The sequence below is a fragment of the Eulemur rufifrons genome, chromosome 1 (genome assembly GCF_041146395.1).
Source record: "Eulemur rufifrons isolate Redbay chromosome 1, OSU_ERuf_1, whole genome shotgun sequence".
Classification (NCBI taxonomy): domain Eukaryota; kingdom Metazoa; phylum Chordata; class Mammalia; order Primates; family Lemuridae; genus Eulemur; species Eulemur rufifrons.
This window is the reverse complement of record NC_090983.1, coordinates 12,832,332-12,846,330: the sequence shown is the minus strand read 5'-3', so window position 1 is coordinate 12,846,330 and position 13,999 is coordinate 12,832,332. Positions and strand designations below refer to the sequence as shown.

Genomic DNA, 13,999 nt, shown 5'->3' with positions numbered 1-13,999 from the left:
CCCTAGGCAACTCCAATATTCTATGTAATGGATTCTCAGTTTCTTCCAACAACTTTAAGTTAGAAAAAAAGGACAAGACAGCAGGCGAACTAAAGATAAACAGCAATGAGGCACTAAAAACGGCATTCGTACTATATATTTTACTCTATCTTCTCTCCTGCCTCTTTTTGAAAATTAAAAACCAATGGCTCCCACTACCAACAAAGTAAACCCAACCCCGTACAATGTTTTTCAAATTCTAGTCCAACCCACTTTATCATTCTCATTTCCTACAAAAACATGTGAAGACCCTTTAGGTTCCAACTACACTGATCTACCTCACTACACTCATACCTACCTGCCTTTTTCTCATGCCATTTGCCCTACTGGACTATATTCTGCCTTTGTTCACATCATGAATCTTTAATAATCCTTTAAGGATCATCAAAAGTGACCTCCTCTTTCTACCTTGCCCTGAATTCCTCAGGCAAAATAATTTCCCTTCAAATCTGATTACCTCACTAAAACTGAGCTTCTTGCTGCCAGGCATCATGCCTTAATTATTTTTGGGTGGCTGAAACACAAGAGAAACTCAATGTTTCTGTAGGCCTCTGAACTGAATCTATCTTTGCTAACAAAAATCTTATCTCTAAGGGTTTCTATCAATATCCTTCTTAACTCACTATAATCATTGTGTTTGTAACATATTTTATACATAAATGCCATTAAAAATATTTCTCCACATTCAAATTTGCCTAGAAAAGAGGGAAAAGCACTCAAAAATCTTTATAATGAAAGTCTGTTTAACTAATTGGCCCACAATAGTCCAGAGCTTACCTTGAAGTTACCAACTCCACTTTCACAGGCAATTAGTAGTCTCACAAAAACATCTTAATTTACCTATAAATAAATATAGTTTTTAAAATATTAGCTCTTCTTCTCCCTCTAAAAATTGGGAGAATCTTAAAGTAATATGAGGAAAAAATAAAAAATAAAAAGATAAAAAAAGAGGAAAAAATATATTGAAAAAGTAGTTTACCCAGAGACATGATTTGCAGCAAACGAGACCCTACCTACAAAAAATAAATAGTGAAGTGTTACCTGTTCTACAAAAAGACTTTTTCAGTTTACAAAGAGATTCAAAGAAATAGTCGCTCAAAAATTCAAACTATGTCTCCTTCAAGGTTTCAATTTCTCTCCTGTAACACAAAGTACTTAGAACAGATCAGGATTACAAGGCACAGATCCAAGTATGGAAGTCCAAAGCAAGTTCCACAAAGGCAGGAATCTTTGCTAGACAGATCACAAATGCTTAGACCACTGCCTAGCATTTAGTATGTCTTCAATAGGCAGTTTTCTGAATACACAAAAAGTGAGCTGGAAGAAGCTCGTCTTATTCTGCCTTTCTACCATTCAACTGAAGTAAAATATTACTTAAAGAATGGGATACATGGATAGACAGACTTTGAAAACCACCGGAATAAATGTTCTTTTTAAAGTTAACATCTTTTTTGTTCAGCTATTCTTTTTAATAGGGAAACAAACTTTCAAAGTACAAGAATTAGCTTTCATAGGTTCATTTATGAGGCTACCATGTTCCCCAATTATTACCACAGAGTATTAATTTGAAAGGCATTAACATAAGGCAAATCTAAGAAACCTGCTAAGCATTACAAAATTGAGACAACAAAGCTCTTGCCACATTAAAACTAAATTTTCTCCCCTGACTTCAAGAATATTAAAAATTGAAATGTTTTTATTCTAAACACATATTATGGCACAGGAACAAGCTGCAAAAACTACGATCTTCCCAAGTCATAATAACCCAAACGTACCAAGACATGTACTCATATATAATTTTAAAGCTCTTTAGGTTAACAAAACCAACCCCAATCTCTTTTTAGAGTTTAATAATCTGGAGTCCAGAAAGGTCTACCAATTTGTTCAAGATTATTAGTGGTAGAATTAGGTCTAATGCTCGGTTCTTTCTACTTTTCACCTCGTACTTTTTCTACTGCAGCTATATCTAAGTTATTTCTTACTATCAAACACAGAGTGCTCAACAGAGGTTAGAATAAAAGCCAAATTCTTTGTTACTATACGATATACTTAGAGACCCTCAAGTTTGAATCCTAAATAGGAATCTTATAGAAGGAGCAAGAAAAGAGATAGCTCCACCTTTACTTTGCCCACAAGTGGTGAAACTGATACCATTACCTCTTAATTTAAAACTCTTTTAACATTTAAAACACACACAAAATGACTATGAAAAACCGTACCTCTGTTAAATAAATATCAAAATAAAGTTATTTTATAATTTAAGGTTAGAGCTGAGTGTAACTCTCTGGCCATTTCTCAGTCTCCATTGCAAGCCTCAGTGTATTCAAACACTAAATGTTTAACACATTAACTGTCATGTGAGTTGTATTTAACTCACGCTAGTTTTAAGCCCGGGGCCTCACAAAGCATATGTTAACTCACAGGTCTCTTCACTTTGGGAGCCGCAAGAGCTATTTTTCAAGTAGCATATAACTCACACAGAGAAAACAATAAAAAATAACAAATCTTTCATTAAATTAGAAAGCACAGTTTTGTTTTTGAAGTTTTTATTCTATATTTGTAATAAAACACCATGGTCCCAAGGAAAAAAATTTTTTTTTAGTGTGGCAGTCAATGTATTAAATTTCTCAGAGTTCAATGTTGGGCCTTCTTTTGTCTCTGTGGTTTCATATACTTTCAGGGCTTTAAACACACATGGAGTATCACTCATCCTAAATGCTTGGGACTAGAGGTGCTTTGGATTTCACACTTTGGACTGTGTGCACATACCCAATGATATCTTAAGGATGGGACCCAAGTTGAAATAGTAATTTTATACAATATTTTTAATAATTTTGTACATGAAATAAAATTTTGACTTGTGACCAGTCACATGAGGTCAGCTGTGGAATTTTCTACTTGGGGCATCATGCTGATGCTCAAAAACTTTTGGATTTTGGAACATTTTGAATTTGGAATTTTCGGATTAGGGATATTCAACTTGTATTACCTGTATGTTTGCAATTTCCAAATTTACATTTCCAGTTTAAACTTCTCAGAGAACTAGATCTGCATATACAATTTTGTGGGTATCTTAAAATTAACCTGTCCAAAGTGGAGCTCCTTATTCTACCCCAAATCTGTATCAGAAAACAGAATCACCCAGCTAGTTGTCCAAGAGCCAAAAACCTAGAAATTATCTTGGATTCTTCCCTCTTTCTTATCTCCTAAAATTGGTCTACTATAGCCTGTAACATTCTTTCTACATCCAAAATATATCCTGAATCTGAAAACCTTTCTCTATTACCACTGTCACTACACTGGTATGAATCATCACTAGTATTCACCTGATTTATTGGATTTCTCCTTCCTGGCCCCCTCATTTCAACTCTTGAGCCTTCTAACTTATGCACCGTACAGTAGCCAGAGTAATATTTTAAGAACCTGCATCATAGCATATCACTGTCTTTCTTAAAATCACTGAATGGCTTCCTAACGTACATACAATTAAGTACAAAGCCCTCCATCATGGCTCCAAGGCCTGGAATGATCTGGCTTCTGCTTCTCTCTCCAACCTGATCTTGTCCCATTCTTCCCCACTATCAACTCAACTCCCAACTCACAATAGGCTTTTTTCAATGTCTCTACTCTAGGAATTGGCAAAGAATAGCCTGCTGCCTTTTTAATATAAAGTTTTATTGGAATACTGCTATATGCTCCTTCATTTACGTAGGTCTATTGGTGCTTTTGTGCTACAACAGCAGAGTTGAAGAGCTGTGACAGAGAATGCATGGCTCAGAAAAATGAAAATACTATCTGGTCCTTTACAGAAAAAAGTGTTGTATAGCCATTCTCTTTGCCTGGAATGCTCTTCAACCCACTTTTCTCATGAGCACCTCTCATTCTTTAAATCCCAGTTTAAACATCACCACTTCCTCAAACAGCCCTTTCTTGACCTATGTAGTTGACCTCATCGTTTTTTCTCTATCACTGTATCCTGTTTTCTTGCTATTTCATACCTAAACGTTTGCTTACTATCTAGTCCATAAGTGCACAAATCAGATGTGTTCTATTTACCAATATATTCCTTACACCTAGCTCAGAGCCTGACAAATAATAAAAACTTTTGAATGCTGAATTCTGTGATGAGAAAACTTTATAAGGATACCTTTGAGGCTTTGACAAAATGATATATAATTTAAAAGTACTTAAATCTGAAAAGCAGAAATTTTTCCTCTAGTACAACCATGCTTTTTATTGTATTTAGAAAAAAGAAGTTAAAGAAAAAATAATCCCTGTGAAAGCCAAAATGTTTTCATTTTACTAAAGTGATTATTAAATTTTTCTTATGACAAGGCAGAAAGGCCACATATCATACCCTTAGTTTTACTTTGTGGTCTTGAGAAATTCACTGAATTCCTTTGGGTCTCAGTTTCCTCAAAGGAGACATTCTTCCAGAGATAGAAAGAAAAATTGTCTACCAGAAGTATTTTAATTAGAGAAATAGCACTTATATTTTCTATACCTGCTTCAATTTTGTGAACTTATTTCATTTCCAAAGCCAACAATCAGCTACTTTCATCCCAAAGAAGTGCCCTCTCGGAAGTCTCCCTTCATCTGTCCCCTGGTAGTTTGTACTGCTCTGTTTTAACAAAAATATTTGACTATGTTCACTATTCTTACCTTGAAATTGAGGTACCAACAAACTATACAACAAAACAGTTCTAAGTCCATGTAAAAATTATAGTTACTCTGAATTCTTCAATGTAAAAAAATGAGTCCTGGCTGTACATATCATAGCACTAAAAGTACTTTGCTTTAAAATAAATATATATAGTTAATTAGGCAGCTCAGCTAATTGCCAAAAGGACAGTGAATAAAAAATTGATAAAAAGATCAAACAAACAGTAATGCTTTCAGAACCACAAAAAAAGGGGTATATTCTATGAGATTAAAGATAGGTATATTTTGATACCACAGAATCCTAAATGGTTTTCTCACCTTCCAGTCAAAAGGTATAATGCAGAGACAGAGAATACTGATTTTCATGCAAAATATACTTTTGCACATTGTATCAGTAACATCCCAAAGCCCCATTTGGCAGAACAAATTGACACTTCCTACATTAGGAAACAAATATTCTGAGCTACTGCAGGATGGCCCTGCCTATCAGTTAACAGTTTTCTTTTGGGCCAGGCGTGCTGGCTCAAACTTACAATCCTAGCACTTTGGGAGTCGAGGTGGGAGGATTACTTGAGGCTGTAAGTTTGATCAGCCTGGGTAACATAACAAGACCCTGTCTCTACAAAAATAGAAAAATTAGCTGGGCATAACGGCGTGTGCCTGTAGTCCCAGATACTTGGGAGGCCGAGGCAAGAGGATCACTTCAGCCTGGGAGGAGTTTGAGGTTGCAGTGAGCTATGATGATGCCACTATACTCTAGCCCAGGCAACAGAGCAGGACCCTGTCTCGAAAAAGAAAAAGAAGAAAAAGAAAAAGAAAAAGAAAAAGAAAAACAAAAACGAAAAACGAAAAACGAAAAACTTAAAACTTAAAACTTTATTCTATTGAAATAATCAATCAATAGACATGCTGAAATTGGTACATTTCCTAGCCAAAAACTGAATGGTCAAATGAGTGTGTGTAAAAGGAAAGGGAAAAAAAAACATTTTCAGATGCTAGTGATTATCATTAATGATTATGTATAAGAGAAGTTTAATTAAGAATTTAGCATATGCTGCCTATTTTTAAATTTATTTAGCACAATCAATGTGAATACATATTTTCTGAACTATGTTAGGGAACTGCCTATATTTTGAAATGAGAGTTGCCACAGACTGAATGTTTGTGCCCCCCAAATTCATACTTTGAATCCCTAATCCCCAATGTGATAGTATATAGAGGTGGGCCTTTGGGAAGTAATTAGGTCATGAGGGTGGAGCACTTATGAACAGGACTGGTGCCCTTATAAGAAGATACATGAGAGTCATGATCTCTCTCTCTCCTCTGCCATGTGAAGACATCGAGAGGAGGAGGTCACCTGTAAACCAAAAAGAGGACACTCACAGGAACTAAATCTGCAGGCCCTTTGATTTTTGACTTTCCAGCTTCCAAAATGGTGAGAAATAAATGTCCACTGTTTAAGCCACCCAGTATGCAGTATTTGTTTTAGCAGCCAACATTAATACAACAGTTAACCTTAGATACAGGACCACTTTAAGTATTAGTAACTTACAGTATGCTGAACCTCTTGGAGTTCTCATGGCGTTATTGTTCACATGACTTCAATATCTACTGGATCATGTTTCAGAGTCCAAAAATCAGTCACTTAAAACACTGATCTCACACCCTGGCCTTTCCTCCTCTTCTCACTTTTTGGATGAGCCAATTCTCAACTATAACACATGGCTACAAATGTTTTTTTCTGCATTTGTGCCTAAGCTGCAAACTACTACTGTTTTAAAAAAAATCACAAATCACACATTCAAGCCAACTCCTACTAAGCTTTTTTCTCACTTGCCAATTCATTAGTATATTCCCCACAAGGGTTACTCTAAGTCTCTTCATCTGATTTTCAGAAAATGGACGGTTTAACTATTAGAGTCTTAACAGTTTTAGAAATAACGAATCTCAGAGATACTACTTTCAACTCCTTCCTTATATTTTATATGTAAATAAAATTTAAAGGACTACAGCTTCATGGACAGTAGGCCAATGAACTTAAAGCCTCTTACCCATCCTTAATTTCATTATTATTTAATGTATCTTGCTCAATTTGTTCTATCTCAGGAGCAGATCTACAGAGAAGTCAAGGGCACAGCCTGAAGCCACACTGCCTGGATGCAGGTCCAGCTAGGCTGCATAGTAGCTGTGTGCTTCTGGACAAATCACCAATTCACTGTGCCTCAGTTTCTTCATTTGTAAAATAGAGGTAATAGTAGTATCTGGCACACTGGGTTGTGACCATTAGCTAAGTTAAAACATGTAAAATCACTAGCCCACAGTGAATGCTAAGAATTAGTTGTGATCATTATCATTCTCTACAGCAACAATTCCCAATCTTTTTGGCACCAGAGACTGTCTTCATGGAAGACAATTTTTAATTTTTCCACGGACCAGGGAGGAGGGAATGGTTTTGGGATGATTAAAGCACATTACATTTATTATGCAACTCACCATAGGCTGGAGACCCCTGCTCTACAGAACCTTTGGCAAATGAGAACGTATCCCCCTCTTCTACATTTACTTCTCCATTACTCTTAACCCCATACCCTTTCCATACGCAAGAACTCAGTTCTTTCAATCTTCTCCACTTTAGTACCTTTAAGCAAATTCTATCATTCTACTTTTCTTCTTTCTTTTGATGCCAAACTTCTTATATTAGTCTTCTTTTTATTTCCCACACCTACTTGTCATGGTTTGCTCCCAAGATTCATCCCTTGACTCTGGGCTCTTTGTTCTCTGAACTCCAACACTTACTCCTGACCTCAGTATATGCTACCAAATGCCAAATCTCTGTACCTTAATTTTGAATTCCTATCTGAGCTCTAAACTTGTATATCTCCAAATATATGATATTTCTACTTGAGCATCTTATGATCTCACATTCAATTTTGATCACTTGTAAAATGATTCCTAAGGTAACTTCCAACTATAAAAATTTTCAATATAATCTAAACAAAATTCCTATCTTCTCTACCCATTTCAAATCAGTTTTCCACTATAACTTCACAATATTGCTACTGGTGGCACCATAATTCTCCTAGTAACCAAATTCTGCCTCGTCTTAGGAATTTCTGACATCATCCATTCATTTCTAGACTATCAATTGTACCCATATTTTTCCAGGTCTTCTCCTGATTCTAGTAAACCTCTTCTCAATTCTACATTTCTATCATTTTCATACTGTTCAGTTACATTATCACCCACTTAAAACATCATCTTCAAATACTGTCACATTATTGCCCACTTAAAAACCTCCAATAACTCTCCACTATTTAGTCCAAATTCCTTAGCCTGGCATTCAAATTTTTCTATAACCTGTTCCCAAACCATCTACTATAATCCACTAAATCCCCATAATTATTATGTACCTCAGTCAAGCTCTACTTACCACCTAAATGTAACCACTTCAACTCTATAGGATCACATGACATCTGCCATCCTGAAATGCCTTCCACATTATTCATATATATCCAAAATTTCTGAAGGCTCACTTCAATTTCATCCTTTCCCATGAAATCTTACAGTCCAGAGTAACCTCTCCTTCATCTGAATTCTTAAGCCATTTATTGCCTGTACAACTCACTTGCCACTTAATTACATAATGCCTCACACTGTTATCTCAATATGTGAATCATCTCTCATATCAGAGTAAAAACCCCAAGAAGAGATAGTATCATCTCTATGCACCCACTATATTTTCATTGAAAGCTGTGCCTAGTAGGCACTTAAAAAAACTATCGATTGTGTAAAGAACACAACCACCTCGCTTCATGATACTAACTACCTGACTCATGTAATCCCCTGTAAGAGAAATGAATTATTGAAAGAAAAGTAGAAATAGAAAGTTACTATTTTGCAACCACCATAGTAATAATGATTCATGCAAGAATCATCAACAGATGCTAAAACCATCACATGAAAGTTTCTGGGGGAACAGGATATTCATACAATCTCAAAATATATCTCAACAGATTACTTAAGAATTACAAAGGGAAAAAAGGTACCTTCACAGTGAAGAAATCTGGCGGACACCAAGGGATCAAAGTTAACATCACCAATAATGGGATAAACTGACATCATGTGCCTCCTGATGTGATGCACTGAGGACACAACATCACTTATGTATTATTCCTGCCAAAAATGCATAACCTGAAACTAGTCATGAGGAAACAATCAGACAAACCAAAAACTGAGGGACAATCTACAAAACAACTGACCTACACTCTTCAAAAATGTCAATGTGCTGAAAGACAAAGGCAGGCTGAGGAACTGAGTATGTGATCCCGGATTAGATCCTGGACCAAAAAACAAATGGATAAAGAATATCACTGCTACACAGGACAACTGGGGAAATTAGAATATGGACTGTATTAGATAACAGTATTACAGTAATATTAAACTGCCTGATTTTGATCATTGTTCTTTGGTTACTTAAGAGAATTTCCTTATTCTTAAAAGAAATGTTACAAAGTACTTTAGGGTAACTGAAATCTAAACCATATTCTCTAATTGTTCAGCAATAACAACATTGGTAATAGTAATAATAACAAGAATCAACAGAAAGACTGGAAAAAATGTAGCAAATGTTAACTGGTGAATCAAGATGAAGGGTACACAAGAGTCCATTTATTATACTATTCACAGAACTTTTGTTTTTTTTTTTAATAAAATTTGAAAAATGAACACCCTAATACCACGTAAAAACTATGGGGACGTTTTTATAAATCTGTGGTGTTCTGCATTTGAAAATTTAAAGCAAGACATTGTAGTAAAGTTATTTTATGTGCAGTTTAAGAGTCTGCTCTATAAAAACACTTGTTCTAAAAAAAATACATCTTTTTGAAATCAAAGAACCACTTTATAATGTTAATCCACCATTAATTTATCTTTTAAAAAATTCACATTTATCATAGAACTCAGTTAAATAAATAAGGTCAACTTCAATTAGTGAAACGTCTTAGAGAATATTTTTTAAACAATGCAGTTTTATTGTTTTCAAATACACAGAAAAAGTAGAGAAAGCCAAAATGGGCTGATTGACTAAAGCATTTTAAGGAAAAAATAATTATCTGTAATTAACATACTAATAAATACGCATTTATAAATTACTGAATGCTTCACTATGATTATACAGAATGTATTTATTACAGATCACAAACTTCATCTTCCCTCAATTATCAAAAATTCTGATTTAGCTGATTATAAGTTTTGAGTGAAGTTTTATAATACAGACATGAATTAATAATTTCTATACACTTCCTAGAGCCTTTAAAAAGAATACTTCTGATCAAAGTGCAATATAGTATATAAGATTTTCTACATTCAATCAATACAGTATTAGCAACAGTCCTTTAAAGTTGGATACCTTATTTATGAGATGCTCCGTAACAACTTCTCTTAGTCCAGTGTAGAGCTTTTCTCCATGTTTATGCAAAACCATTGTATATGCATTTCTATAGAGCTCCTCAAAACTAAGACCACTGTTATTCTTACGCTGGATTTCTTGAATTGCATTTTTCAGAAGGTCCCAAATGCTGTTTACGTATTTTTCATCCATGGTCATCTGTAAAATCCAAGAAAGAGAAGAGACCAAAAAAAAAAAAAAAAAAAAAAAAAAAAAACGGTTAAAAATCTTTCTGTATTTGTCCAAATAGTAAATATTTTATTATATGGCTATAATTATAAATCTGCATGACTTATAAGGATGTTAGCCTTTTTAACAGAAATAAAGGGATACATTTTTAAATAGTTTCTAGATCTGATAGAAACAATTTTTTCTAATCCTTTAAGACCTCCCTCCATTCTTACCTAGAGCAAAACTTTCCACTTTAAATAAAATCATGACTTATATACCAAGTCACTACTTACCCCTCCTCCTCTCTCTCCCTCCAACCATATCCACCAAACTGATTTTATGCCAATACAATCTGCTAGTTCTTGTGCTCAAGACGCCAAGTTCTTATACTCAAAGTATAGCAAAGGGACCAGAAACATAGGTACCACCTAGGAACTTGTTAGAAATGTAGAATTTCAGGCCCCACCCCCAAGCTACAGAAATAGAACCTGCATTTTAATAAGAACCCCAGGTGATATATATACACAGAATAAAGTCTGACAAATAATTCTCTAGTTCCATCACAAATCACCTGTGCAGAGGCCTCCCTTTAGCAATTGTCCATCTCAGCATCATCAAAATCTTTTTTCTTTGCTAGATAATTTCCATACATGTTCAAAATTATCAGTTTCCCATCTAACAAACAAACAAATCCTTATAACCCACGTATTCCTCCAGCACCACCTAATCTCTCTTTCCACTTACAGAGGAATCACTGGCAGGAGGAGGGAGAGATTTCTATATTCTTTGTCTCCAACTTCCATCTTTCCATTACATCTTGAATCCACTCCAATTAGGCTTTCATCTCTACCATTTCACTGAAAGTACTCTTAAGGTCACCAGTGACTTCTATATTGCTAATATCTAATGGTCAAAGAGTCAGTTCCCATTTTGCTTGACCTATCCAGCAGCTTTTCAAAGAGCTTCTCACTCCTGCTCCTTGAAACAGATTCTTCACTTACCTTCCAAGCTCCATAATCTCCTGCTTTTCTTTCTATTTCACTGGGTCCTATATGTCAGTTTGCTTTACTCGTTCTTATTCATCACCACAACCTCCAATCCTAAGGCTCAGATTCTGGATCTCTTGTCTATCCACACTCAGTTTCTAGGGTGTAGTTGATGTCATCTATTCTCATGGCTTTAAATCAATCTCAAAACTGATATATTCTTTTTGGCCCTTTCTCTTGCATACTAGAGTCATATATCCAGCTACCTACTCAATGTTTCTACTTGAATGCCCAGTAGGCATCTCAAACTTATCAAGTCTAAAACAGAAGTCATAATCTTTCCCCCCCAGTTTTCTTCCACTGCAGTCTTTTCCAACTGAGCAAAATGTCTACTTCCTTATAATCATCTGGAACTACTCTCTCATCTCACTTCTAATCCAACAGGAAATTCTGTAGTCTCTACCTTCAAAATATATCCAGAATTCAACACCTTCCACTGCTACTACTCTGGTCCAAACCACTATCATCTCTCAGGTTACTCCAACAGACTCTAAACTGGTCTCCATTTCTGCTCTTGGCCTGCTACCATCGGACAGTCAGAGTGACCTTCTGAGAGCATAAATCAAATCACGTCACTCATCTGCTCACAACCCTCAATAACTTCTCATTTCCCCTGGAGTTAAAGTCCTTACAATGTCCTACAAGGCCTTATTTGATCTGATAATTTCTCAATTTCATTTATTTTCCCCCCTTGCTGACTCTGCTCCATGTACACCAACTTCCTTGCTATTCCTTGATCTACGTCAAACAAGGTCATTTCACTGTCTTTGTATTTGCTACTCATTCTCTCTGGAATGTTCTTCTCTCAGATTTCTGGATGGCCCCAACCTCTACTCAACTGTAATCCTTACAATGAAGTTTAAATGTTCGTCTTATTTATTAACAACAACAGCCTCCTCTCACCAACAGCCTCTCATCACCACTGACACTGACTCCAACCCCACAGTCTTTATTCTTTTCCTGGTCTCCGTCTCCCCAAACAAATGGCAGCTTCATGAAGGCAGATATTTTTTTTCACTGCTGAATTCCTCAGCCCTGTGGTCCCCAACCCCCCGCTGCAGCTCAGGACTGGTGGTGTATCACTGCCTGAGCTCCACTCTCCCCTCCCCCCACACCGCCCCCCCCCACCCCCGGGTCGAAAAATTGTCTTCCGTGAAACTTAGGAACTGGGCGCACAGCAGTTGGGCAGCGGGAACATTTATAGCTGCTCCCCATCGTTGGCATCATCACCTGAGCTCTGCGTCCTCCCACTCCCATCTGCCTGAGTTCCACTTCCCCCTGCCCCTCATCCCATGGAAAAATTGTGTTCCACGAAAGTGGTCCCTGGTGCCAAAAATGTTTGGGACCACTGCCTGAGCCCCTAAAACAGTACCTGGCACATAACAAGCACTCAGGGTGGCTGGCTGAATGATTTTCTGCTAACATCTGACTAAGGAGCCCTTTTTTAGTGCCGCATAAAATCTGCAAGTTCTGCATTTACAACCTGGGCAACACTGGTCAGCTTCACACATACTTCTGACTTGAAGTGTATAAAAAGTATTGAGTTAGTGGAATCCCCTCCAAGTCATGTCTGATGGGTATGAATGTGAGAGAAGAAGGAGTAGACAAAATAGTTCTTGTAGTCACCCTAGCACTGAAGTATTAGCTCAATTCTCAATCAAGAGGATCCTTAAGCAAATAACTCAAACTGAGTCTTATTATTCTTATCTTTTCTGGAAAGCTTAAGAAGGCTATTTAACAGAACAACCTCTTTCCTTTTACCCAAATCCTATGCAAAACCTAAGTTTATTAGAGGCTTTTATCAAATGACCTTAGGAGAATTTACCCTCACACTTAAACTGCTACCTATTTTTAATCATACACCTTGACACACAGGATGTCATCCACATAAAATGTTAAAAATGTGGTTCCCTATGTAACTTCTCACAAATAAAAGAAACAAGCCCCATAACAATGATGGCCTCAAATACCATGGCTATGTTTGTGCAATGTGGTTTTAGTTTGCAGACAGCATACGCTGAGGTTATAATAAAGCAAACTAAGACACTATTCCTTGACATTAAATAACATACAAATCAGAATATTCAGAACTATTTCCAAGAAAGAACAAAGTCAATGTGGACTATAAACCTCAGAGATACCTACACTGCTAACAGTTGAGCAAAACAAATGATCTTTTCAGGATTCATAACATAAGATCCCATGAAAGCTAGAAAAAATATAGAAAGGTCTCTACCCAGTGTAAACTAGTAAATTTTCTATTAGAAACTAAAGAATTTTAAAAAATATAAACCAAGAGCCTTCAAATATTGTACAAATACTCTCACATCATGATAAAAGAACATTTTCACATATATAAATCAAGAGTTGTTTTACAATCCAAGATCGTATGTGATATCTTTCTTAGTATTCATGCCTTATCAATAGAGCAGAGGTGGTGGCCATAGGGCAAAAATGTTCCTTCTGTTGACAGCTAAGGTTAAAAACCAAACAACCAACCAACCACACACTTTTTTTTTTTCCCCCAAAGAAATGAGAAGAAAATAGACCAAGGGAGAGTAAATGACTTACCCAAAATCATACAACTGGGATTAGAATTCATATATCCCCAAACCAGTCCAAACCTTTGGACTCA

At 36.1% G+C, this 13,999-nt stretch overlaps 1 protein-coding gene across 2 annotated transcripts in view; it reads right to left on the bottom strand.

Moving 5' to 3' along the window:
- Positions 1 to 13,999, bottom strand: part of CUL3 (cullin 3) — a 103,588-nt gene that overhangs the window by 68,549 nt on the left and 21,040 nt on the right. The window contains exon 2 of one of the 2 annotated variants that reach the window (XM_069466775.1): positions 10,109 to 10,306. The exons of the other annotated variant lie outside the window; for it this stretch is intronic. Within the exon in view, the coding sequence (XP_069322876.1) occupies positions 10,109 to 10,306 (198 nt within the window). The remainder of the gene's footprint in view (positions 1 to 10,108; positions 10,307 to 13,999) is intronic. 2 annotated transcript variants of the gene reach the window in all.